Raw genomic sequence first — 27,543 nt, forward strand, 5'->3', positions numbered from 1 at the left:
GAACAGCATATGGGTAAGTAAATGATGACAGAATTAACTATCCCTTTAAAGGAATATTAATGAAATGAAATGTGCAATTCACAGATATTAGTAGGCTGTAGTTCCACATCATTCTGTTTTCTCAAAAGGATACAACTGTCCATCAATCCTCAAATGTCTCTTTTATTCAGGGTTATATGCCTCTGCTTTCATCTAAATTTGGTTTTAACACTTGGAGTTTGTCTTTCCTTTGTAGAACAAAATGTTGTTCTGACAGTGTTCTCACTTATAGAGTGCATTAGTAGCCGCCCACATTTTCAGCAGTCTTGGTTCTGGAAGTATTTTTTCGATAGGGATATTTTTTTAAAGTCTTTGTTAGAGCATTATAAGCAAATAACCCATGATGCTAATCTTATTTAATCTTGTAGTTTTTCCACTACAGAATCACTATTCCACTACAAACATGATTATTTAGAATTTAGTTGCAATATTGCAGGATGATGGCTTCAACAGAAGGAATTACCATCGATTAAAGGAACACTCCACTTTTTTTTGAAAATAGGCTTCCAAATCCCTTAGAGTTAAACAGTTGTGTTTTACCATTTTTAAATCCTTTCAGCCGATATCTGTATCTGGCGGTAGCACTTTTAGCATAGCTTAGCATACATCATTGAATCTGATTAGACCATTAGCTATCGCACTCAAAAATATTACTAAAGACTTTCAATAGTTTTCCTATTTAAAACTTGACTCTTCTGTAGTTATATCGTGTACTAAGACAAACAGAAAATGAAAAGTTGCGCTGTAATAGCATCGCACCCATGGGACAGCAGCAAAGTTCCATGATTATTACACAGGAACGAGAGAATATAGTCCCTAACCATATCGGTCTAAAAAATCAAAAAATGTCACTTTCCGTGTGGTCTTAGTACACAATGTAACTACAGAAGAGTCAAGTTTTAAATAGGAAAAATATTAAATATATATAAGTCTTGGGTCATTTTTGAGCACGATGCTAATGGTCTAATCAGATTCAATGATGTATGCTAAGCTATGCTAAAAATGGAACCTGCCAGATACAGAGATCGGCTGAATGGATTCAAAAAGGGTAAAACTCAACTGTTTACATCTAAGGGACTTGGAAAATGAGGAAAATTGGAACATTTTCAAAAAAAGTGGAGTGTTCCTTTAACAACGTTTTTGCTCGCAGTAGGGCTGTTTTTAAAGGTTTATAAATTATCGTAATAAATTAAGAGTTTTTACTTTCAGAACATTACTGTTGCACTCTATTGCAAGGAGATCACTAAAATGAACAATTGATAAAGTTCAGCTTGCTGAATATTAGATCCCTTTCTACTAAAGCACTTAAGTTAATTGTTAATGATATGATCACAGCTTCTTTCTTTTTTTACACCTTTCACCCCTGATTGTAAGAAAATACTTTCTTGAATGATAGTTATACATATCAGAATTTTGTTCAGTTGAAATATAAAAGGGCAGTATGAAAGCAGTTTTCACTCTCCAGACCTGTATACTTCCTGACAAAGGTCCATCTAAATGAAGTTCCTAAACGTAAAATAGGGAGGAGCAAGCACATGTAATCTTTCAAACAACAGCCAGAGTATTTAAGCAGCTGCTTACCTCTCCCCAGGCCCAGTCTCAACTGTTCCAGCATCACTCCACCTACATCTTGGGTACCTTGGCCTTTGCAATCACATCATCCTATATATTTCATGGGGGGTTCCAGAGCTCAAGTTGAATTAAGCTGCTTCATCGACCCCCTCATCAGTGGACAGCAAGCCAAATAAGTTTAAGCTAATATCTTAAAGAGTATATAATTCAACATAAGCCTTAAGATGCATGTTTTGTTCTTCAAATGAATCACATTTCTCAAGAAAATGTATTTTAAGGAAACAATGAAAGCAATCACAGAAGGCATATTGTTATTCATTGTTGTAAAGATTGAAGGTTAGAGACAGGCTATTTCTGTCATTTAGAGATTTGTATGTGTGATGAATTCAGACACAGATTATATAAAAGTAAAGTTTATTTGAAATTACAGCAAAATATTGCAAATAAGTTGTGTAAAACTGGAATAATTTGCAGTGCATTGACAAAATGGTCGGAACACTAATAGAGAAGTTAACATGAGTGACTTTGTTTTAATTCTTTCTTTCTTTTTCACAATGGCTATTTTACATGAAGGCAACAGAGTTCAAATGATTTATTTTTACATCATGACTTTGCAATCTCCTGGAGGTTGTAAAATGGAATATCAACTGTGTGAGTTTAAACATTTTTTTTTAGGTTTGTATGTCTTCCATTTGAATTGGTTATTTGTAAAATGTATTTGAAATATTTATTTTTAGGCAAGGTAAGCCTTTATGTCATGCCCAAAGCAAATGTTCACACAAATTTGCCATTTGGCAGTTAATTTTGGACTTTGTCTGCAGGCAAATCACATGCTGATACTTTGGACTTCAAATGTTAAAAGGAGGGCCACATAGTGTAACTCCACTTTGAGATATCACTTACTTGGTGAAACTGGTAAAAGGAGAGGCTTAACGTCTCTAGAACTGAAGCATAATAGGAATGGTTAATGGTTAACCTTTTAAACACATTGTGTTTATTTTTAGAAACATTTTGTTTTTAATATATACATTTGCTGGAACTTCTTTGGCAACTGTGGTATGAACCTCTGCACTATTGGAAGGAAACTTTGTAGTCATGTCAGGAACCTCTGGGAAGCTTAGCAGTTTCTTTGACACAAAGCTCTAGAACAGTAGAGGGGTCTGGGGTTGCGGCAGCAGGAACCTTCCGGCTGGGCATGAAGCGCTGAGACCAGGGCAACTGAAAAGGTACCCTGTCAAGTAACCTCTGTGGTGCCTGTGGCTCAAACTGCTCTTCTGGCACAGCAGCATCAGGAACCCTGATTTCTGGAGTCACCCTGACAAGATCTATTCTTTGGGACCCAGGTACAAGTGGCAGGAACTTTTGGATCGGCAGTGTGAAGATACCAGTGAGGGTTTGAAAAGGGCATCCTGGGTCTTTCAAATCAGGAGCCTCAGCAGGTTTTGGAGCAGCAGTGACAAGAAACATGTCTGCCTTTACTGGGATCTCTGGAGCAGCCCTGACTGGATTTCTGGGCCCAAGGCAGCTGAGAAAGAAAGCTCTGTTTCCATGACTGAAATCATTGATGCATCTGTAACAGATCTCTGGGACCCGGATGCCAGTGGCAGAAACCTCTGAGGCGGCAGTACAAGGAGCTTGTGGGACAGGACAGAGCAATTTTATTGTTAAATAAACAATTCTAAATTAACAATTTTATTGTTAAATAAAAATCTGATTGGATGGTGCAGTACTTAACTAAAACTAAATAAGCTATGTAAAATATACATCTCTAAGCAAGTAGTTCTGCAAGACGCAAAAAGTACCGCCACAAGCCAAGGCGCCAGATGCAACCAAGGCCTGCCAGCCCTGCAAGACGCTAAGGGATGGAGCGGCCATCTGTGTCAGCTCGCCATGCGCAAAGCCGACCCTCTCCATGACCTGAAATGCAATTAAAAATTGGACAAGCATTTTTCACAAGGTATAAAAATACAACTGTGCTGTGTATAAGGATTGAGTATATGACAACTAAAGTAGATACTGAATGGTAATGTAATGAAGCAGATAATCAAGCCAAACCAGCAAAAAGCCAAAAAATATACAAAAAGCCAACAAATATAAATGTAGCTTTCAAATCATTTTAGCTGGTCTTAGTGAGTACCTAGAACGAGTCATGGGAGAGCATCTTGTCCAGATGGAGTCTCTGCTTAAATTATTTTGACACAAGTTACTGTCCATCAGTGACATAATGTCACCAACCAACAATTTTGTCCCTAGTAATGTTTTTTTATACATTTTTTTAAAATTATTATTATTTTATTATTGTACTAGTAGTAGAGCATGCTTTATATGAGACGCGAAGAACCGCTGAAAAAGTAGGCTACTAATTCCGGCTCTTTGAATCGAACTGTTCGAAAGAACCGATTCGCGGGATGAGTAGGACTTCTTGCTTCAAAAGCTCACGCGCAGGCCTCGCGCCAAAACGATTTCGTCATAAACAAAACAAAATTACAATACTGAAGAATTTATGCGGGATTAAATCGGAGATACATCTTAAACTACTTAATGAGCGATTCTAATTCACATATTTCCCCTTGACTGACGCAATTTTCTACTGGTAAGAACAATTTGATTCGTAAATGAATGACCTTGCACTATTAGCTAAATAAATTTAGCCAGCAAATCTTAAAAACAGCTATAATATTACATACAAACTCATTATATAAACATTTCAGTTCATATTTCTACCGTACTTATGTTTTTGAGCTGAGAACAAACACTGACAGAAAGAACATTATCATCCAGTCGACAAAATAAACACTGAATAGTAACTTAAATCTTTATTAGAAACCAGACCTGCTGATATAACGTTACGTATAAACTGTTAATTAATAGTAATATTTTTCATTTTTACACAATAATATTTTTACACCTCTCAGACAGTGTGAGGAGTTGTCAAGATGTGGAGGAAGGAAAACCAGACACCAAACGCAGGTAACGTTAGCATTTACCATACATATGAATGCCTATGTTAGTTACTTGGTTGGAAAAACCTGAAAATATTAGTCAAAATCTTCCATCTACTATCTAAATAATATAGCTAAATACTTCCAATTTATTAGCCTATTTCCAGAGAGCCCCTTGTATGTATAAATGCCTAGTAATTGAAAAACTACTCATCTGCTAATACAACACTTTGCTGCTGTTAGTGTTATTCAGGTTGCTGGAGCCTGAAATCAAAGCAAACATTCGCCTCTGTCTTTCTGCAGGCTGTCTCTCAGTGCCTCTGTTTAATCAAAGGAGGAGGAGTAGGCTGCCTTTGACGTCTAATCCCTCTGAGAGTGAGCTTTTCACTGCCAACCACTACAATGAGACACAATCCTCCTCTGCTCTTCCCAGTAGGTGTTTCTACTGTGCCAGCCTCGTATATAATGCTGAATAAACATCTACCAAGTTCTGATACAGCACACTATGCATCAGTTGTTCAGATGTTCTTCCTATTCACTTTCCAACTCTGTATTATGTCACACTATAATACACTGAATGATCTTTGTTATGTAATTTTTATTTGTACAGCATTAAGTGGTTTCAAGTAAAAAATAAGTTTTACAGTTTAGTAGAAAGATCATAGATTATATTTGCAGATCATGTCAAGTCAATTTTATTGTAGCGCATTTCACAATACACATTGTTTCATAGCATCTACACAGAAAGTCACTGTTATTTCTGGAAATTTTGTTAAGTGCTGGGCGATATGAGTTTTCAAAAGACAACGATATAGGCATCAAGCATTTGAGATTTGCTATAATATATATCGCTTTATGCGAGTATGTATGGAGATAAAGCTGGATGTATTCATCCGGATTTCTGCATATCTTAAAAAGTCTTAATTTGTTCTTACTCAAATTAAGGGTTTAAAAAGGTCAGAGCAGAAAGTCTTTCATTTAAAGTCATGGTAGTAAATGTTGCATGCATTGCAAAAAAAAATGTCTTCTGTATTTTTGTCCTGTTTTCTGGTAGAAATATCTAGAAATATTAAATCAAGATGCATTTACTTAAGATGCAAATGCAAAATAAAGTCTTGAGAAACTGAACAAAATGAAGCATGTTTTTACTTAAAACAAGAACAAATATCTGTCAATGACTTAAGAAAACTTGTCTTTGAATTACAGTAAGTTTTTCTGAGCCCTCTGGCAGATATTTTTTCTTGTTTTAATTATAAACTCACTCAATTTTAATCAATTTCACAGAGAACAAGACTTTAAATTTATGTAATTTTGTATCTCCAGTGAATGCATTTTGATTTAAGAATTTTTGACATTTGCACTTGAAAACGAGACAAAACTACTGAGGTAGAAGAACATCACTTTTTTTGCAGAAGGTATAGTAATAGTAATGTTTGTATTCAAGTAGGGGTGAAACGATTACCGGTTTCACGATAAACCACGATAAAATCTACTTACGGTTAGTAATATCATTTAAAATTTAATTATCATTAAAACCACGGTGCACACCCTGTCTGCAGCAGAACATGCTAGAAGAAAGTCTCTGTAATACGGGGAAACACTTCAAATCTGCAAAGGTTTGCGAACGCAAGGCAAGTTAACTTTGACCTCAATACCAAAATTGGGAAATAATAACGTGAAGCTTGAGCCAAAGACGAACAGACATGACTAGGTTGACATTTAAGGAATAATAATCAGGGCTTGACATTAAAGGGTTAGTTCACCCAAAAATTTTAATTAGATTTTTATCTGCTTACCCCCAGAGCATCCAACATGTATGTATCTTTGTTTCTTCAGTAGAACACAAGTGAAGATGAAGGGGTAAGCAGATAAACATCTCATTTAAATTTTTGGGTGAACTAACCCTTTAACACCCGCCATTTGTTTGGTGTATTTCCGTTGTGGCGTCGTGTAACAGTCACTCACACTAGTCACTGTTGCTAGTCACCTACTTATTATAGGCTTCTCAAAAGCCATCTGTTATAATCGCGTTGCGCATTATAACCAATCACACAAGTTTCTAATGAGTTTTTGGATGCAATGTCTAATAATCAGATGCGTTCAGATTAGCCAGAGCTTCGTTCAGAGCGTGCGCAGCTTCACTCACTGAAATCTGCACTCAAAGCAGAAATGAACGTCCGATGTACGCAGGAGATTCATTCAGCATACGGTTGAATGTTTTTGTTCAAGCCTATTTCAACAGCAAAAATAGTTTAAAACAAACACTGATGAACCATAGCGGATCCAATATGGCTGGCATAAATTTGGCTTGACGTTCGAGATTCACAAGTTTAGGGACCGTCTCTAAAGTTACATACAACATTGGTATGTGCGGTTGTATACAACGGACTGTAAAGTGTTTATCTAGGTGTCGGATATAATGCACACCTTTTGGATTTTTGATATTTCATCAAATAAATTGTCAAATCATATAACAATGTGGATAGGATTTATTTTACTGGGATACAGTTTGGGCTTGTACACAAAATATGCTATGTTTAAATGCATCATAGCTGATGGGACACTGATGAGAATACTGCTTAAGAAACATATTTATAGAGATAATATTTAAACCAAATTATTATTTATGCATTATGTGGTGCTATTGACGACGGCCAATATAAGGAAGGAAATCCCATTACCAGAGAATAGAATCTTGCTTAAAAAAATTGCATAGAGCTGCTTGATTTATTTATTTGTTTCAGTTCAAATATAAAACTTCAGTGTGTGCATCTGTTATTTTTCTTTTTGAACACTATCTTATTTGAACAAAACCGTGATAATATTGATAACCGTGATAATTTGGGTCACTATAATCATGATGTTAAATTTCCATACCGTTTCATCCCTATATTCAAGTGGCTGGGAGAAGAGTGATGCAAAATAAAAGTAAAACATTAATGGAAATCTGTTGGAAGTTTTGCTAATACAACTCAATATGTTTCACCCTAGACATTTACATTTGAACATATTGACATATTCAACCATTTTTAAATTTTAAAACTTTAAAAAGTCTTAAATTGACCATCATATATCCCTACATTTTTTGTAGTTGCAAACTGGAGTAATGCATTCATTATAGGATGATATGGGTAATCTGTATGGTTTAATATTGAAAGGTATACGCTCTGGAAGGTTTTGTTCAATGTATAGCAAGCCTAATTACAGTATGTATGCAGACTAAGCTAATGATGTCATGTCTTTCTGTTTTTCATGGTCATGTCTTCTCAAATATAACCCTTTTTTTTATTCTTCTTTTTAGCTTTAGGTCAGAGTGGCCAATGGAACCAGCGAGCCTATCTTTCATCTCAGCAATCCAGCATGAGATCTGCTGCTTCGCCTGGCGTGGCAGGACGAGGATATTCACCTTTACCTCACCCCAAAAAAACTGTCTATGCCCGGTACTCAACTGATACTCAAATATGAATTAATGACTACACACCTAGAAAGGTCTTGAAGCCTCCCATAGTTTTAAACAGTAAAATCAGCATGAGTGAAAATACCAAATAAGTTTAACACTGTAAAAAATGTAAAGGGGCTATTTATTTTATTTTTTTCACCTGAGCCTTAGGAATTACTTTAATTTAAGTTACCTTAGGTAATACATAAATTTGAATATACTGCCGGGTTTGTACTGATACAAAGCTTAATGCTAATCGCTGAAGTAACCCTTCAACATGAACTAACAATGCATAGTACTTTGAAAATATATTTATTAATCATAGCTTACGTTAATTTCAACATTTATTTATATATTTATACATTCAAATCAGAAGTTGTATCTATTAATATTATTTAATAGACCTGAGCTTACATGAACGGTTGTAATTTTATTTAACGTTAACAAAATCAAGTACTCAATAAATGTTAATTAATGCAACTAACTAATGTTAACTAATAGGACCTTATTGCAAAGTGTTACCTAACCTTGCAGTATATAGTCAAGTTGATTAACTTAAATAAAAAAAATGGTTATCCAGCAAAAAAAAAAAACTTATATTTTGTAATTTTCATCATTTTACCTCCAGGTCACAGACAGGGCAACAAGGGCCTCTAGTTAGACAGGATTCAATGCCAGCAGTTGGATCCCAGTTTCATGGTGGCTTTCCAAGCAACAGCTCAGTCTCGCTCGGCAAGCCCACATGGTCCAGCGGCATCCAGAATCAGCAGTCATTTAATACACCGACAAATTCTCCCAGTATGCCTTACCGTCCCCAACAGCGTACTCCTGCACCAGGAGGCACTCAGGGCCCTGGAGCTCAGAGTCACAGCGGAAAGTGGAACTTCAAACCTGTTGAACAAACAACCAGTGGAATATGGGCAAAAGAAAAGATGGACACCTCAAGTGTCCAGACCACCCCTCAGAAGCAGGTGTGTTACTTTACAAGTCTAAAGATGCGGCCACACTTAGACTGAGCATGCAAAATTACTTTGGATAGTGGTATGACATCACACTTTGCGAGGTCTTTTTAAAAAAAACGTAAATTCAACATGTAACAAAAAATAAATCCAAAATGTAAAAAAATAAAATAAAATAAAAATATACTGCACTGCAACTCTGCAAACATGCAGCTTTATAGTTTGTGTTATAGCAGCTTTTAAATCAGCTTAGAGATGACACAGTGACTTATCAATGTTCAATCTTCTTTGTATCAAAAGTGGGTAAAAAACAGGATTATAGATGCATATCTCTTAAGGGGCAGATATGCTACACTTTTAGGACAGGCTACACTTTTTGGTCTTTGGTGATACAAATTCACAGGTCAGTGTTTACTAAACTTGAACTTTGGCACACAGTTTGGCACACAGTTCTCGGCATGAGTTTGCTTTTCAGATCTCCAGAATTTGCATTTATGTGAATGGAATGAAATGTATTGAGACCTAACTAGGTGTGTGATTTTGCCAAAAAATTATATCTTGATTTTGTCTGGGATTTTATCAATGACGATAATTAGATATTTTGCTGAGTGTGTAATTGTGTTGGTACCTTGGCAGGTTAAGGACTGCTGTAGATAGAGACTCCTAAAGGTTTTGATATTCTTCATATTCTGTGTGGTGGTCAGTTCACAGCAGCGACGGAAATATTTTTTGAATGTTTTAATTGATTTTGTTCCTTTTGCTGGCATTTTTACCTTTATTAATGTATTTTTAAACCTAATTAAATGCAAGCATAAACTTTTGTGACAATTTCATAAATTTTATCAAATTGTATTATAATAATAAGACACAGTAGGGTTGTTACCAATCAAATGAAATAAGTATCAACAAAATGTATCTTTGCAAAGGACAGGAAACTGCATTTGCATTTGAAGTGACATTTACATAGACTGTATAATGCAGCTCAGAGGTGACAAATGAATAACCTACAGTACAAAAGCATAAATAATGTTTTGATGTTTTAAACATAAAACTTTGAATATCGATATTTGAAATTATTTAAAACATGAAAAGATACTTTAAATGTGAAATTAAATCCGCCAGTAGGTGGCAAGTCTCTGTTAATGAGTGAGTCATTGAGATTCAACCTATTCACTCAAACAGCTGATTTGTTCAGTATGGAAACCACCTACTGTGTGTTGCTCAGAGAGGCAATTGCAGCTGTGGCTTTGTTTTGAACTATTTTCGTTGACAAATAGAGCAAAAACAGGCAATGGAGGCATGTCTAAAATGTACGTCACTTAATATTAAGTTCTTGTTTAGTAAACTTCTATAAACTCAATACCATATTTTTTATCATGCTAATGCCTGGAGAAAAACTGCACTCTTCGTATGATGTTTATTAACTATATTAAATTATATGAATATAAATCCCATCGTGAAAGTGCACTAAATGCAGACCTGCACTAGTTTAATCTACAAGACTGCCCAGTCAACACAGAACGTGGGAGCTCAATAATGTCAGATTGCATTTTTTTTTTTAAACAACAAATACAATACTATTCCAGGCAATATGTATCGCACACCCCTTGAAGGTTTAACTCACCCAAAAATTTAAATTCTGTCATCATTCCAAACCCGCAAGGCTTTTGTTCATCTTTGGAACACAAATGAAGATATTTTTAGTGAAATCTGAGAGATTTCTGTCCCTGCGGCTACACAGCTACCACTTTGATGCTTCAAAAAGTTCATAAGAGATTATAAAACAAAATCATATAAGAAAATTTGGACTAAACCAAATAAATATTTCAATAATTAATTGGTCAATTAATATGATATTAATTGAGCGGTTTAGTCCAAATTTTCTTTAGAAACACGCTTTAGGATTTTATTTCACATAAATATTCATCAACTCACACATAAGTTGTGGTAAATTGAAGCTCAAGCATGTTTGCTTAACATGCGAGACACAATGAGGTTCATTCTCATGCATCAAGCAAGTACAATTGAGCTTCTGGTTAGGTTTGCTGATGTGAATAAAAGAATAAATTAAATCTGTTTATCATATAAAACAATCATTTCTCTTCAGAAAATTTGGTCTAAATCTCTCAGTTCATATGGATTAGTTTCATGATCTCTGAATGGAGGGACAGGAATCTCGGATTTAATAAAAAATATTTTCATTTGTTTTCCAAAGATGAACGAAAGTCTTACAGGTTAGGAATAACATGGGTGATTAAATAATCATGCTCATTTTTGGGTGAACTAACCCTTTAAAGATCTGCTTCTATAATCCAGTTTCCTCCACTCATTTTTTTGTTTGCAGATTTTTTTCAAAGATTCTCAGCTTCTCAGTATTAAATGTTGTTTTATTTGTTCAGATAACATAATTTGTTTTCCCTCCTGCTGGATAGAAGCCCCCTTGTGAGATGTCGCTTCGTCTTGTTACTGCTGTTATTGAAGGAATGAAGCACTGGAGCCAGTACAAGACCAGAGTACCAATGCTGTTTGAGATATTTGGTGAGGAGACTATAACACACATGATTCCCTTGATTCTAATCTTTGTCTAACAGTCCTGTCTCTTTTTACAGCCACACTGGACTCTGCAGTTACAGTTGGAGAATACGGAGCAAAGAAATTCCTCTTGAGGGATGGTAAAGAGGTGGTCCAGTGTCTTTACTATGAAATTGTGAGTCTGGTAGTATTAGTCCTCTTCCTGAGCTACATCCTAAGGGTTTTCAATGTAAGCATTAGGGATGGGCATTTTTGTCAATTTCTAATTTTTGATAAAAATACGAGCACTCGTGTAGGGGGCGGGGCATCTCCGTTATGGATATAATAAAAATTATGTTATGAAAATTAATGTTGACAAATACAAACTTGACATGAAAACATGCCTATGACTACAAAAAAATAACTGCTAGATTATAATGCATAAATGTTTACGGGATAGTTCACCCAAAAATGAAAATTCTGTCATCATGTCCTCACCCTCAAGTTGTTCAAACCCTTTCTTCTACTGAACACAAAAGAAGATATTTTGAAGAAAGTCGGTAACCGAACGACTGATGGACCCCATTGACTTCCATAGTAGGAAAAAAAAATACTATGGAAGTCAATGGGGACCAGCAACTGTTTAATTACCAACCTTCTTTAAAATATCTTATTTTGTATTTAGCAGAAGAAAGGAATTCATACATGTTTGGAACAACTTGAGGGAGAGTAAATGATGACAGAATTTTCATTTTTGGGTGAACTATCCCTTTAAAAAAAACTAAATGACCATCTCAAATAACCCAGTCAGTAATATCAGGCATTGCAAGAAAACTGAAAGTGTGAATAAACCAATAGTATCCAGCTGCAGCCCTGCAGCACACCCATTTCAGAACCTCATCCACAGAACTGGAAGTGAGGGGCGGGGCTTAAACAGACATAGTTGCGCTATCCATATATGTAATTTTATTTTGTCAAATATAAGCTGTTTTGACATGGATTTTGATCAGATCAATGTCTAAAATATTTAACAATACTTTTAAATGAAGTCACTTTTCTGTTCATATAATATACATGTCATGATGTACAGTAGTCAACATTTTAAAACATAGCCTATTGATCATGCTTAACATCAATGAATACAAAGACAGCAGTTTATACTTCATAGAAACAGGCTAAAACTATACACAGTTTTTATTTAAAAAATATTGATAAATGTATAACATGTAAAGTGTTTCCCATTTGACTATAGATATATTAGTATATTATTTTGTTCACATTCATGTTGTAACAAATAATAGACAATAATGACAGAAAATAGGCTATGAGATTTAATGTTAATTCTTGACACAAACAACTTTTTTATTTTAAAAATATATTAGTCCTAATATGTTCGTAACATGTTATAAAGTGTTTCCCATTTGACTCTATATTCAATCGTATTATTTCGATTGAAAATAATAGACAGAGAATGTGACATTTCTATTTTTCAAATGTCAAATAAAAATAACCATTTAGTTTTAATCGCTGAAAACTAAATGAATGTTTTAATAATGAATGATTATTTAATATTAAGACAAATAATATATTTTGACAAATGCAAAAAAAGCTTTAATGATAAAACATGAAAGACGTAAACAGATTAAATATTGGTTCACCACCACATGTCATGAGAGAAATATCTCACTCAAACTCAATTCTCATTCATGCTTCTTTCACATCTCACTGGTTTAAATGCATGTTTCTCTTGTTCAAAGATATGAATTGAAAAGTAACTTCATTTAAAAGTATTGTTGTCAAATATTGTAGACATCGATCCGAATATAAAATCCATATGAAAACAACATGTATGGGTAGCACCGCTCACTTCCGGTTCAGTGGATGGGGTTCTGAAACTGCTGTGCTGTGGGGCTGCAGCTGGTTAATAAACTCAAGAAGCATCCTATTATTAGATTAATCAGGTCTATACCTATAAAATCTTACATTTGCACAAAAGGGTGCGAATGTACACATGAACTTGATCGTGCTAGTTTTTACAGTTTATGGTTTAAAAGGCAAAGTCACATTTTGAAGCCCAGAGTCGATAATGTCAGGCATTGCACTTGAGCTGAAACTGAAGAGAATGAACACTGGTATAACCGCAGCACTTTGCTGTCTGGTTAATATACTCAACCAAACGTGTCTTATATGAGATTAATCAGATATATACTGATCATGAATGTAATCTTACAACTTGCATCTGCAGAAAAGGACATGAGTGCACACATGATCTTGACTGCTATTCTGATATTTCCTTTAACAGCTGTCTGACACATGGGGAACTAAAGCACATATAATTCACAACATTCTCTGCCAATCTTGTTCTCATTATAATGCTATGTATATGACAGATTGGTGCTGCACATCTACATACATTCCAGCCATCACTGCAGTGCACGCTTTCAAAACCAGTTTCACTTTATTTGGTCGGTCTGTAGGCCTGCTGCCTAATGCTAACAAATCAGACCTCAGGTGCTGTCCAAAATGGCGTAAAGATAAATAAAAAAAATAGACAAATATCTTTTTAATGTCAGGGCAATCATCGTTTTCATGATCGATCGTCGCTTCACACTCGAGCACTCTTGCCCATCCCTAGTAAGCATGCAATAGATGGCCGTGTTTGACCTTTGCAGTCGCAATCTTGGCATGATGCAGAGTTCTAAAAACATGGTGCTCAAGTTAAAATAAATTCAGCTTTTACACATCTTTAGATCTTACTTTTTTCCACTTCACTGACCTGTGTCTTGGGATTTTACCTGCAAAAAAGGCTTTCTGTGTGAACTGGCCCCCAATGGTCTTCAATTGCTGCATTTTCTCTTCTTCATTGTAACACATGCATTATTGTGTAATGTTATATAGATAGATAGATAGATAGATAGATAGATAGATAGATAGATAGATAGATAGATAGATAGATAGATAGATAGATAGATAGATAGATAGATAGATAGATAGATAGATAGATAGATAGATAGATAGATAGATAGATAGATAGATAGATAGATAGATAGATTTTTTATGTAATACTGTTTAAGTAATGTAATAACCTACAAGTCAGTATTTTTTTTATTTTTAAGAAATGGCTGATTTTATTCAGGATGCATTAAATTTAATAAAAAAAACACTGTTATGTGATAGTAGTAGAGACATTATTAACATGTATGTTCAGAGTTATAAACTCATTGTATGTCTGTTCTGTAGGATCATATTCTGCCCAGACTGATCAGAGGTCAGGTGCATCGCTGTGTCGGAAACTACGACAGGCAAAAGGACACAATGACTTGTGTGTCCGTCCGAGCTGCTTCACTGTCTGAGCAAAGGAACGCGCAGGAGGCTGTGAGAGCGTCAGATGCAGAGATGAGGAATGTGGTGCTGGCTCTCAGTGAAATCTGATGGGGATCGAGTGAGTAACACGAGACAGATTAAACTAGCACAGACTTTTACTTAAGTTAGGGTTGGTTTTGTTTTAGTTGGGAATTAGTTAAGAGATGACATAATTGTCAGTGAAGATAAAGCAGTTTTACAGTAAACCTGTAAAAAAGTAAACAGTACAGTAAAGTTGTAAAAACCTGTATCTGAAGATTTTGATTCTGTACGTGATGAATGAAAGTTACTTTGCATTGTAGTTCTGGGATTAGATGCATTTATAATATTTGAGTTATTATAATTGAGATGCATTTAAAATATTTTTGTTCTAATTCATGTTTACATAATCTCCAATTATCATAATTGAGAAGCATTTAGGATATTTATAATTTATATGCATATATAATCGGAAAGATTTGTAATGTATATGCATTGAAATATAGTTTTTTTTAAGTTATTTTAATGTATTGTTATAATATATTTATTTATTCCAATTTATATGCATAATATTTGAGTTAGAATTCATATGCATTTATATTGTTAAATGGCATTAAAAACCAATTTGTATTCAAATCTACTACTTGGAAAATATGTTTTAAAGCGTCATTGGTGTCTTCATTCAAAAGGCTTCAACTTGCTAAGTTTTATGAAATGATTTATTATAAAGAAACACGTAACAGCAATTTGTTAAGGATTTCAAAGGTTAAACAAACACATTGATGAGGTAACATCTCAAAATATATCTTTCAAAAGGGAACCAACCATCAGGATGCCATGTTACAGAATTATTTACAACCAAAACATCACAGTGGGAAACCCACAGCACTAATCTACAAGATCTAAGATCTACCAGTGGTCAGACTTCACAGACATACATGATCATAAACAGAACTCAAGAATGCAAGTTGCCGTCACCATCAAGGCAATCAGAGGATGCCAGTGTACTCCTGCATAAACACATTAAAAGGGCCTGCTATGTTTGACATCAGATGCCAGTTGAAAGTTGTGCTCTGTCCTCTGAGCTACAGCTTACAGTTAAAAGTACACACGTATTATGTTTTTGTTTTGTTTTTGGCTGTATGCTCATCTGTATCGTAATAGGAGTTTGAGTTATGAGGGCAGTTGAGTGCCAATGTTATTAGCAAGTCTGAACACATAACACACAAATTAATCAACACAACAGCAAAAGTGAGCCAAGTGCAATATGGAATGATCCAAGTAGAAGCTTTAGCTTCACTGTATTGCTGTGCCAAGAGTAAATGCATTAGCACATTAGCTTAATTTGATCGTTTAAATTTCTTAAAGTGATACATAAATCTGCCGTGACAAATCAGGACCATCTGAATTGGTTGTCCTGTTTTGTTCAACGACTCACAACGTCAACGACGGCTAATTTAGCTTTCATCATTTTGTTCTTTGTTGCAAACCCTTTCAAAACAAGAAAAACAGGCCATCAGCTTTGCACGAAGCTCCACCATTAAAGACTTTCCACTACAACTAACCATCATTAAAGATGGAGACATACAGAAACAATCACACATTGTTAATCCAACAAGAAAGCATTTACAAAATCTTTTCCAAGTAGATTACCTGATGAAAGGTACTTAAGTCTTAGCAATGGTCAAAAGGCACAAGTTGGTTAGAAGTTGGTATTTTCCAGAACATAGTGTCTCAGTGTTAACTAAGCCCAACTTTAAGTAAGAACAGCCTTGCTCCTGATTTGTGTAATCCTGAATAATTCAGTACTAGTATGTGTTACAGTAAAGAAAGCGAAAGGAGGCTTCACAACATTTCCTGTTCATTCAGTTTGGAAAAACGCATGGTTTAACTTGTGGGATCATTTCACTGTCACATACAGTTGTTGAGAAAAGTCCATGCTTGTGATCCATCCATGGCAGTTTGAAGCAACAGCCTTGCCCGTACTGCATATACAGTTCCTTGATGGCTCTCACGGGGTTATGAGAAACAAAGTGAAGAAAATACAGACAAGCCTGTATATTAAGACTCGTACGGAGGATAAAAAGGTTCATGTTCACTTAAGCCACAGTGTTGGTCCTTGAATACATACTATATCAGGTGTTAGAAACTGCTAAAAACTGTCAGATTTATTGAGTTTGAGTTCAGTTTCTCTCAGTGAAACTCCTTTATCCGTTGATCCATGTTTCCTAAATAAGTCCATTTAAAAAGGGGCTGTCATTTTTTCCCCTTTCATTGCATGCTGACAAGTCTCAGAAAAAGTTATTGGAAAATGTTACTCAATTTTCATTTAATTCTGTATTTTTGGTTGTGATCCTTGCAAACAGAATTTCGAAATTTTCACCATGGTCCATTATCCGTTATTTTCAGTAGTCAGGTCTTCAATTAAGGGGGGAAAATACAGACAGAGCTTAAGAATAAATTAGAAAGAAATGAAAGAAAGACCAAAATCCATATAATCCTTTTCAAATGAGTTTTTCACCTTGTAGATTGATTGTGTAGAAAAAATGACCTTATCGAATATGGGAAGACACCAGCACAAAAACAAAAAAAACAAGAATAAATGGGATGAAGGCTCTTGAGTTCTGCTCACGTTGATGGCATCATTATTACCAACCATGGAAAATGATGCTGAGACTGCAGTCTGTCCAACCTTAAATTGTTGTGTAAATTGTAGTTATGATGGCTGAGCAGGTTGAATATTGTCGGCGGTGGTCTCTTTAAGCTCTATAATAGGGTGGGCAAGGGGGTGGGTGACAGATGCTCCTTGGGGGCGTACTTGGCAAAAAAGGGCAGGAAGAGGGTGAGCATGACACCTACGATAGCCAGCATGTAGCCCCATCCTATCTGACACTCCCCCGCATAGTAGATGTCGGAGTCTCCACAGAAAGACTTGACCAGGCTGGAGTTGAGACCGAAGGGGTAAACCAGTAAACCAGACGCCATTATGACCACTAGAACAGAGAGACAGAGGAAGCAAATTAATCATTGGGGTATTTGTTAAAAGTACACAGTGGAAAAACAGTACAATGGAAGACTTTGAATGCAAGCACCATTTGGTGGCACTTTGTTTTTTAAAAATAAGGTTTTAAAAGAAACCTTTTTTCATAGAATTAATTAATTAAATCATAAAATAAAACATTAAACAAGTTAAATAATAAAAATCTAAATTCATAAAGCACTTGATAAATGAGAAGTAGGCCAACCTTTTATTAAATATGATATATTTTATGACAATCAACATTTAAATGTTTATAAATTATGTAGGCTATTCTTTTTACTTTGTAAACAAAATAGTTCAATCCAACCAAATCCATAATTTTTGGTAGGTCTGGAATTGATACGTCTGGTTTATTATAAAACTTGAATCCCATATATTGTAGTAGCAACAACAATGCTAAAGGTGGCAGTAAAAACCTGTTTCTCTGCTGTAGAGTCTAATGAATGGAGCAATAATGGAAGGCCTGCAATACGGTTTTCAATTCTGCTGTGGAAATATGAAATATACACAAAACCATCAGCCCATATATGTCTGAAATCAAAATTCATTGGATGATGATTGACAGGCCATGAATATGGGGGAATATGGTGAGGAAAGCCATTAAGAGAGTTTCTAGGTGATCCGTTTTTGCATACATGGCAGAACTCATGGCAGAACAGCAGTGTTAAAATCATTTGCTGTCAAATATCTATTGAATCAGGCCATTCATTACTATGTTGGGCGTAAAATTGTAATACCGTAAAGACTGCCATGTAATAAACACACAAGATTGAATTATGGTCACAACAAATATAGAAAATGTTAAAATCTGGATGAGAATATGAATACTTTAAAATACCATTTACAATTTACCAATACTATTTACTGTGTATTAAATACTTTTTAATTACATAATAAACATATTGAGGAAACTGTAAAATTTTAAATACATGTACTACAGTTTAAACGTTTGGTGTCAGTAAGAAATTAATAATTTTATTCAGCAATGATGCATTTAATTGATCAAAAGTGACAGTAAAAACTATTAGATTGTCATAATTCTGAATTTTGGAAAACAAATTGTTGAAAAATGATCACGGTTTCCACAAAAATATGAAGCAGCAAAACTGTTTTCAACATTCAACATTGTTTCTTGAGCATCAAATTATCATATTAAAATGATTTCTAAAGGATCATGTGAGACTGGAGTAATGATGCAGAGAATTCAGCTTTGCATCAGAGGAATAAAAAATACATTTGAAAATATATAAATGTAAACAAAATTGTAACAAATTTTAAATTGTAACAAATATTTCACAATTTTACTGTTTTACTGTATTTCAATCAGAATACTTTGTTCAAATATATATATATATATATATATATATATATATATATATATATATATATATATATATATATATATATATAAAACCTGACTAAACTTTTAAATGGCAGTGCATTTTAAATGATTAAAAAAAATTGTAAAATATTTTCCCTGACATGCAAGCAATAGCACAAAACCATGTCAATTGGTGTCTCCTCTGAATTTCCCTCACCTGCACGTCATCCTCAATAAACCCGTCGCCAGGGCAATAACTCCGATCTTTTAAGTATTCATATTCTTATGTAATCGACGCACAATCATTAATGAACACATCTCATGCGTGATACCCAAAATTTGGAATATTCCGATCTAATATGATTTCTGACCTGCAAGGTTGCCAGAATAATAATCATACTCTGTTTGTTAATAGGCCAGAGGAGAACTGGCACCCCGACTGAGTCTGGTTTCTCCCAAGGTTTATTTTTCTCCATCATGCCCTGATGGAGTTTTGGTTTCGTGTCACTGTCGCCTTTGGCTTGGCTTCCTCAGTTGGGGACACTAAAATTATGATCAAAGTTATTCAGCTAAATATACAAATAAAATGTATGAATGAGGTTTTATTTAATTCTATAAACTATAATACTGATCTGCCAATATTGTCGCTATATGATAAATTAAAATAAGCTGATAACATCACTGTTTTCTCCAGAACGACTGTACATCCAAATCTAATTTTGTTGAAATATTGTCCTGTTTGACACTGTGAAGCTGCTTTGAGACAATTGTGACTGTAAAAGCGCTATATGAATAAAGTCGACTGAAGTTGATTGATAGTGAATGACCTGCAGAGAGGTATAATAATAATAATAATAGATTTTATTTATAATGCACTTTTCATTCCGAAGAATCTCAAAGTGCAACAAGGGGGGGGGGGGGGGAATAACAACAAAAAATGAATAACAAGTAAAAATATAGAATACTACAAACAATCAACCAACACAGAAAACAGAACAGAAACAGAGCTGATGGTGAACAGAAACAGAGCTGATGGTGGACAGAAAACAGCTGATGGTGGAAGTCTCTGTAAGCTCCGCAGCACACTGTTAGCTCCGCAGCACACTGTGGTCCACTCCATGTTTCAGATTTCTCCCAGCGGCAGTGTCCCGATGACATCGCCGAGGCACGACAGCTGAAGACCAGATGATGGGTCTTCTTCATGATGATTCAAACGATGGGGACCGCTGCAGCACCATGCAGGAGGCAGAACATTCCTCCGGGCACTTCTGTGGACACACCGGGGCCGGCGCAGATGTCCAAGCCGCTCCACGGCCGCAATGCAGGACGGAACAGCGGCGCAGCGAGAAGCAGAACATCCCAACATCATGCCGGACGCCGACGACGAGAGCCCGGATGACGCTAGCCCGGTGCAAACCCCAGCCACCATGCAGCCCAAGCCCAAGGGAGACCACCAGTGAGCACCAGCGGCGAGAAACATCAAATGTCCTCCAAACCAGAAACCAACCGCAGCAATTCAAACGTAAACATTAGAGAAGCGGTTGAAAACGGCGAAACGACGAACAACGACCTCTCAGTGGCTGCCAGCAATCAGCAACAGTCCCAATTGTAGCTCTGACTGTTAGACTAGTCACAAACCTAAGGAAATAAAATAAAATGTAAATCTAATAGTACATTAACATGATTTGTTGTGGGTGGAGAAGCGGCGAACAGACAACGCCAGCGTCCTCTCCCCCACGTTGCCAAGATATCTAAGTATATATAATATATACTAAATTAAGTATTTTAGCACAACTGTACTGACCAATCAGCATCTAAGATCAGTTTAATCATCGCAAATATCACATAGAAACCCCGGGTTATAGCCAGCATACTGCATATCAGGTTAATGGCTTGATGGCTGTTTTCGCCCAGGGGTGCAGAACATCTTAATTCATCCATCTATTATCCCTCTTCAGGCCCTGCACACAAAAAGACCCAGAAGCCTGTCTCATCCCGGCTCCCACACTAAGAGCACTGCTTTCCCTTCAGTTTAATGGCCTCAGATCCAGCTGTGCTCTACATTGGCCTGTGTTTATCAGCAGGGACCTGACATCTCGAAGCTGGTCTGCTAATGACATCATAATGTCCTTCTCTATCTTTGACTGGATCCACACAAAGACGCAGTCAAACGTGGCTTTTCCGGCCGAGGAAAATAACTGCTATCGGTGGATGTTTACACTCACATGACAGGGTATTCAATGAGACTCAACAAGCTATTCAATAAAATTTCATTTTAAAAGCAATCTTCAATGAAAGACACATACAGATAGCAAAACTGTATGGAGTTTAATTAAAGCGGGTCAAATCAACAAGGGCTGCACTGCAGAGGCTTGCAAAGCTCAGGGCCAATTGCAGTCTGGATCAGATAAAGGCTTGAGCCTGTGTGTGTGTGTGTGTGTGTGTGTGTGTGTGTGTGTGTGTGTGTGTGTGTGTGTGTGTGTGTGTGTGTGTGTGTGTGTGTGTGTGTGTGTGTGTGTGTGTGTGTGTGTGTGTGTGTGTGTGTGTGTGTGTGTGTGTGTGTGTGTGTGTGTGTGTGTGTGTGTGTGTGTGTGTGTGTTTGTTTGTTTTTGTGAAATATCAGGACACAAATGTGTATAATGACATGACACAGGAATTACATGGAGAGGGTGTAATATGAGGATATTTGCCATGTCCCCACTTTTTAAAATGCTTAAAATCATACAGGATGAGTTTTTTTGAGAAAGTAAAAATGCAGAATGTTTCCTGTGATGGGTAGGTTTAAGGTCAGAGGCAGTGTAGGGGGATAGAAAATATGGTTTGTACAGTATAAAAGCCATTACGCCTAAGGAATGTCCCCACATTTTACAAAATCAAACGTTTGTGTGTGTGTGTGTGTGGGAGAGTGGGACAACTGTGTGATGACAAAAATATGCTTTATCAGACCCTGAACTGCAGTCTGCTTTAAAGTCCACATTGACGTGATTTTCAGATTGCAGTTACAAAGTGCCCTTGATGGGGTTTTGGTCATTTGTTTTGACATGTGGCTTTGATTCACAAATGACGTTTAAGATAGACACTTAAAAGTGGCCAAATTTAGATTCAGGGTCAACGAGTACATGAAGTTAAAAGAGGCAGAGTTTGCTTTAAAAAAAAAAAAAGTTAAGCTCTATTGACAGCATACTGTGGACTGCGATAAGAAATCAATTGAACTCGTACAGTATATCAGTTTGTATAATGAAACAAAACAAAAAAATGTTGATAAAAGCCCTTACAATGGAAGTGGTACAGTTGCCCCATAGACTTCTGTTTTAAGTGCATTTCTATAGACACATTGTTTTGTGCTTGATTTTACAAACTGATTTAATAATGAAATAATTTTGTGGTGATAATTTAAATTGGTAATACTGATGCCACATGGGAACACATTCACTATTAACTACTTTTGCCTTAATAAACTCCTAATTTACTGCTTATTAATAGTTAATACAGTAGTTTCTGTAGCTTTTAGGTATTGGGTAGGATTAAGGGCTGTAGAAAATGGTCATGCAGAATAATGCATTATTTATGTGCTTTAAAAGTACTAATTAAAAGCTAATATCCTAGTAATCTGCATGCTAATAAGCAACTAGATAATAGTGAGAAATTAACCCTAAAATAAAGTGCTACCAAAAAATGTATTAAGGTCCAGACATTTACAGTTGTGATCAGAATTATTGACACCCCTGCTAAATATGATCAAAGATGGCTGTAAAAAAAATCTTCAATGTTTATCCTTCTGATCTTTTATTTAAAACTGCACAAAAATCTAACCTCTCATTGAAGTAAAATAATTTTAAGTGGGGGGTAAATCACATTATGAAAGAAATGATTTTCTCCAAAACACGTTGGCCATAATTATTGGCACCCCTAAAAAATAGAGAGAGTAAAATATCTCTAAAGTACGGAGCCCCTAACATGACATGCAATATAAAAAACGTAAATAGTGCACACGATTTACTATTTCGTTCCGTCGATTTATGAATCGTGCACACGTTATACTAATTCGTTCCCTCGATTTATAAATTGTGCGCACGATTCAGTAAATTGAGACAACGAATTAGTTAAACTTGTGCATGATTTGGTAAATCGAGGGAACTAATTAGTAAAACGTGTGCATTATTTATAAATCAAGGGAACAAAAAAGTAAAATGTCGGCACGATTTATAAATCGAGGGAAAGAAATAGCAAATTGTGCGCACGATTTAGCCTACTAGTTTTTTACTGCATGTCATGTGCGGGGCTCCGTACTAAAGTATATTATTCCCATTCATATTTACTAGCACACCAGGGTGACTATGAGCATGAAATTGTCTAGCTATGACGTCTTGTTCCACATAAATATGAGGAAACACAAAGGCCCAAATTCCCTTAGTCATCATCACAATAACTGAGTAAAACCAAAGAATATATTTCTGATGTGCAGCAAAAGGTTGTTGAACTTCACAAAATAGAAAGTGGGTGTTAGTAAACAGCTAAAGCCTTGACAATTCACAGATACAGCACCTAAAGAATCTGCCTGGAAGAGGACGTGTGTCTATATCATCCTAATGCACGGTCAGTTGAGTCTTGGGGTCAGAAAGCCTTTAAAAAATATACAACAACCTCTATAAATCACCACAAGTTGTTTTGGAGGGTTTCACGTAAAAACTTCCTCTCTCATCCAAAAAGAAACTCCAGCATATTCAGTTGTCAGACGCGACTTGATCTTCAAACGAGACGAGATTCTATGCTCAGATAAAACAGACAAAAATTAGCTTTTTGGCAGAAAACCCACCAGATGTGTTTGATGCAAAAAATAAAAATGACTCCATGCCCACGGTTAAACTGCTGGATCTATAATGTTGAGGGCCTATTTTTTTGCTGGAGGTCCTGGACATCTTGTTCAGATACATGGTACCATGGATTAAAACCAGTAAAAACCATGACCGCCTCTGCTAAAAATCTTATAAGGGGCCGTGGTTGGATCGTCCACAAGAACAACGATTCAAAACAAACATCAAAATCAACACTCAAGTGTGTCACTGAGCAGAAAATGAAGCTTCTGCCATGACCATCCCAGTTCCCTGTAGAAAATGAGGAAGAAGCCCCAGCATGGGTCTGTGGATCTGAAGGATCTGGAGAGATTCTGTATGAAGGAATGCTCTCTGATCTCTTGTCGGGTGTTCTCCAAACTCATCAGGCATTATTGGAGAAGACTCAGAGCTGTTATCTCGGGAAAAGGAGGTATCAAAAAGTATTTAATAAAGAGTGCCAATAATTATGGCCGTTTATTTCATAATGTGATTTACCCCCCACTTTCAGTTATTTTACTTCAACGAAAGGTTCGTTTTTTGCAGCTTTTTAAATAATAGATCGAAAGGATAAATATTGCAGATTTATTTGTACAGCCATATTTGATCATATTTACCAGGGGTGCCAATAATTTTGACCACAACTGTACATGTTCTGAATGTTCTATTTTCTATTCATATAGAGTATGAATAAACGCACAAATACACAAGAAAAACAAATCAGTTTTAGAATAGGTGCCACTCGTGTTGTGAAAACTACGTAGGCTACTTCACTTTTAATAAAATGAAGATTAAAGGAATTTATCGTCTATGTGCACACTTCCACTTTCATTACATCAGTTAGTGTAGGCTTGATTCATATAAACTAATACCACTATAAATTGTTATGCATTATTATTTTACATTATTCCAAAATGAAATAATAAAATAAACACAGATCGATGCTACTGCGAGTTATCTGGGATTTTTCCCCCTCAAAAAAAAAAAAAACCTCAGTTGAGTAAGTTACTCTAAAAAAGTTAAGAATTACTAGTTACTGATTACATCCTTAACAGTGTAATTAGATTTACATTTATGCATTTAGCAGACGCTTTTATCCAAAGCGACTTACAACTTTTTTTTTTTTTAATGTTTTTGTAAGATTAGGTGCTCATGGAAGAGATGAGTTTTTACCTGTCTTTTGAATGAAGCGAGTGATTCTGTCGTGCGTATGGAGGACGGAAGATCGTTCCACCAACCAGGAACAATGAAAGAAAAAGTCCTGGAGAGGGATCTCATGCCTCTCTGTGATGGTACCACAAGCCTTTGCTCACTAGCTGAGCGAAGGCTTCTGGTGGGGGTGTAGACTCGTAGGAGTGAGTCGAAGTATGCGGGTGCTGAGCTTGTGGAAGATCCATAAACAAGAGTCAGGGCTTTGAATTTGATCCGGGCAGCGAGTGGTAGCCAATGCAGAGAGATGAATAGAGGTGTGACATGAGCCCTTTTGGGCTCATTGAATACAAAACGTGCCGCAGCTAGATTACTTGAATACAAGACGTGCCGCAGCTAGATTACTTGAATACAAGACGTGCCGCAGCTAGATTACTCTCTCTAAAAAATATTGCATTACTTAATAAAAAATATGTTGTAGTTGAACAATACAAGGATAGACAAGCACTATTAAATAGTTGCTTATTAGCATGCATATTACTAGGATGTTGGCTGTTTATTAATAATTATAAAGCACAAATTAATTCCTTATTCTGCATGACCAAAATCTACATCCCTACATCCTACCCAATATATAAACCTAACAAATACCTTACTAACTATTAATGAGCAATAAGCATGTTGGTCATAAATTACAGTAGTTTGATTAATATTTTGTATTTTTAGGGGATTTATGGCACTAAATTATATTTATGCAGTAGTAAAAATTCCATTTACTTACTTTTTGAGCATGGACCTGAAAATTAAATTGAACTAGATTGGTCATAAATCTTGAATGCTTTGGAACACAGGCGTTTGATCTCTTTTTAAAGACAACACTTGACAGATTATTGCAGAAGTGAAAAAGTTTAGAAGATTTGAAACTTGAACTTTAATTTCAAGCGCGTGCGTGCGTGCGTGTGTGTGTGTGTGTTTGTGTGTGTGTGTGGGTGTTTTGAACAGCGACATCAATGGATGAAGTGCCGTGTCACTGTGATTGGCTGATCATGTTGTCAACCAGATAATTCCCACCTATCGTGTTGTAACAGCATACATTGCCTGAATGTGCCAAGCTGATAGAAAATAATGTGTCAAGACACAGTAATCATTTTTCACTAATAATTTTCTCCTCCACCAAAGCGCTGAAATCTCATTTTTCCCCATGTTCAGATTCAAAAAATGGTCCACTGAAGTGTTGCTCACCGTTGGATGTTTTTGACAAACACCATTGATTCTTACACATGTTGTAACCGAATGCGGGCACAGCAGTATTTCTGTGCAGAATGGAAGGACATGAATAAATGTTCTTTTGTGAAATCAGCATATAGGCTGGAGGGTGAGCATGAGTAAATCAGGACCGAATTTCCATTTTTGGGTGAACTATACGTTTAATCTTTGTCCAGTGATTGATTTTTGAAAGTGTGAGTGTTGTAGCCACAGGAAGACACATCTATCCTCTTCTGACCTTTAAGCCATGATATATCATGTAACTATATTGTATTTTCTCTCTAATTTAACCGCTGTGCTTGGTATGGAGGGGTTAGAGGTTATATGGCATATGTTATCTCTCCTATTCCCATTCTCAATCTTAAAGCAATACCGAGCCGCAGAACCTCATTTCTTGCTTGGCAGGGTTGACTAACCACACATTCATGCGACCTGTGGCCGCTGCTGTAATCCACTGGCAATATGTGCTTTGGTGACAAATGATTTGATGATGAGATTCAGTGAATAGTGTAATAACATTCTAACCTGTCCCCCGCATAGCAAACGTCTCACAGGGTTTGATTCTGAATCTGCTCACCCAAGACCAGAGCAGAGGGTTTCCACTGCTACCATTCATTATGACATGTTCATTGGACGTGATGAGGTCAGTGTCACCATCACTTTGAATGATACTGCTGTACGGATCACGTGCAGTAGACACGTCACAACCGAGTGTGAACTGCGCTATGTGGCCAAAAGTGTGTAGGCCAATTGTGTATGATGGAACTGCAACTGTAAATGAGAAACATTAAAGGGTTAGTTCACCCAAAAATGTAATTGATGTCATTGATAATGCACACTAATGTTGTTCCACACCCGTAAGACCTTCGTTCATCTTCAGAACACAGTTTAAGATATTTTATATTTAGTTTAAAATTTATATTTGCTCTTCCGGATTTGTTTGAAATCAGTGGATTGATTCATGATTCGGATCGCCAATGTCACGTAATTTCAGCAGTTTGGCAGTTTGACTTCACTGGTTCGATTCACTGATTCATGACAGTTTGAATCTTTATTTAAGGATTCAACACAAACAAGGAAGAGAAGACAATGCTGAATAAAGTCGTGGTTTTTGTTATTTTTGGACCAAAA

General features: G+C 36.0%; 2 protein-coding genes across 4 annotated transcripts in view; one reads left to right on the top strand and one right to left on the bottom strand.

Moving 5' to 3' along the window:
* Window positions 1-1,387: 1,387 nt before the first annotated feature.
* Window positions 1,388-15,239, top strand: LOC137071730 (spermatogenesis-associated protein 22). 3 transcript variants are annotated; one of them, XM_067439926.1, is made up of 8 exons: window positions 1,388-3,568; window positions 4,527-4,581; window positions 4,857-4,985; window positions 7,855-7,993; window positions 8,621-8,963; window positions 11,384-11,489; window positions 11,561-11,658; window positions 14,703-15,239. In XM_067439926.1, the coding sequence occupies exons 2-8, from the start codon at window positions 4,548-4,550 to the stop codon at window positions 14,892-14,894; spliced, it is 1,041 nt and encodes a 346-aa protein (XP_067296027.1). In that variant the 5' UTR covers window positions 1,388-3,568; window positions 4,527-4,547; the 3' UTR covers window positions 14,895-15,239. The 3 variants fall into 3 exon arrangements, with proteins under 3 accessions (XP_067296027.1, XP_067296028.1, XP_067296026.1); XM_067439927.1 differs by lacking the exon at window positions 1,388-3,568 and adding an exon at window positions 3,964-4,204 and having other exon boundaries at window positions 11,387-11,489; XM_067439925.1 differs by lacking the exon at window positions 1,388-3,568 and adding an exon at window positions 3,967-4,204.
* Window positions 15,240-15,505: 266 nt separating this feature from the next.
* Window positions 15,506-27,543, bottom strand: part of LOC137071732 (LHFPL tetraspan subfamily member 7 protein) — a 238,710-nt gene continuing 226,672 nt past the window's right edge. Inside the window, exon 3 of the mRNA XM_067439928.1 lies at window positions 15,506-17,797. Within this exon, the coding sequence (XP_067296029.1) occupies window positions 17,571-17,797 (227 nt within the window). The 3' untranslated portion in view covers window positions 15,506-17,570. The remainder of the gene's footprint in view (window positions 17,798-27,543) is intronic.

The sequence above is a fragment of the Pseudorasbora parva genome, chromosome 3 (genome assembly GCF_024679245.1).
Source record: "Pseudorasbora parva isolate DD20220531a chromosome 3, ASM2467924v1, whole genome shotgun sequence".
Lineage (NCBI taxonomy): Eukaryota > Metazoa > Chordata > Actinopteri > Cypriniformes > Gobionidae > Pseudorasbora > Pseudorasbora parva.

Bases quoted from the DNA above. Each gene is read 5' to 3' on its own strand.
- LOC137071730 (XM_067439926.1), top strand. From the start codon at position 4,548: ATGTGGAGGAAGGAAAACCAGACACCAAACGCAG. The intron at 11,490-11,560 runs GTGAGGAGACTA...CTCTTTTTACAG, and splicing joins AATGCTGTTTGAGATATTTG to CCACACTGGACTCTGCAGTT. The intron at 11,659-14,702 runs GTGAGTCTGGTA...TCTGTTCTGTAG, and splicing joins AGTGTCTTTACTATGAAATT to GATCATATTCTGCCCAGACT.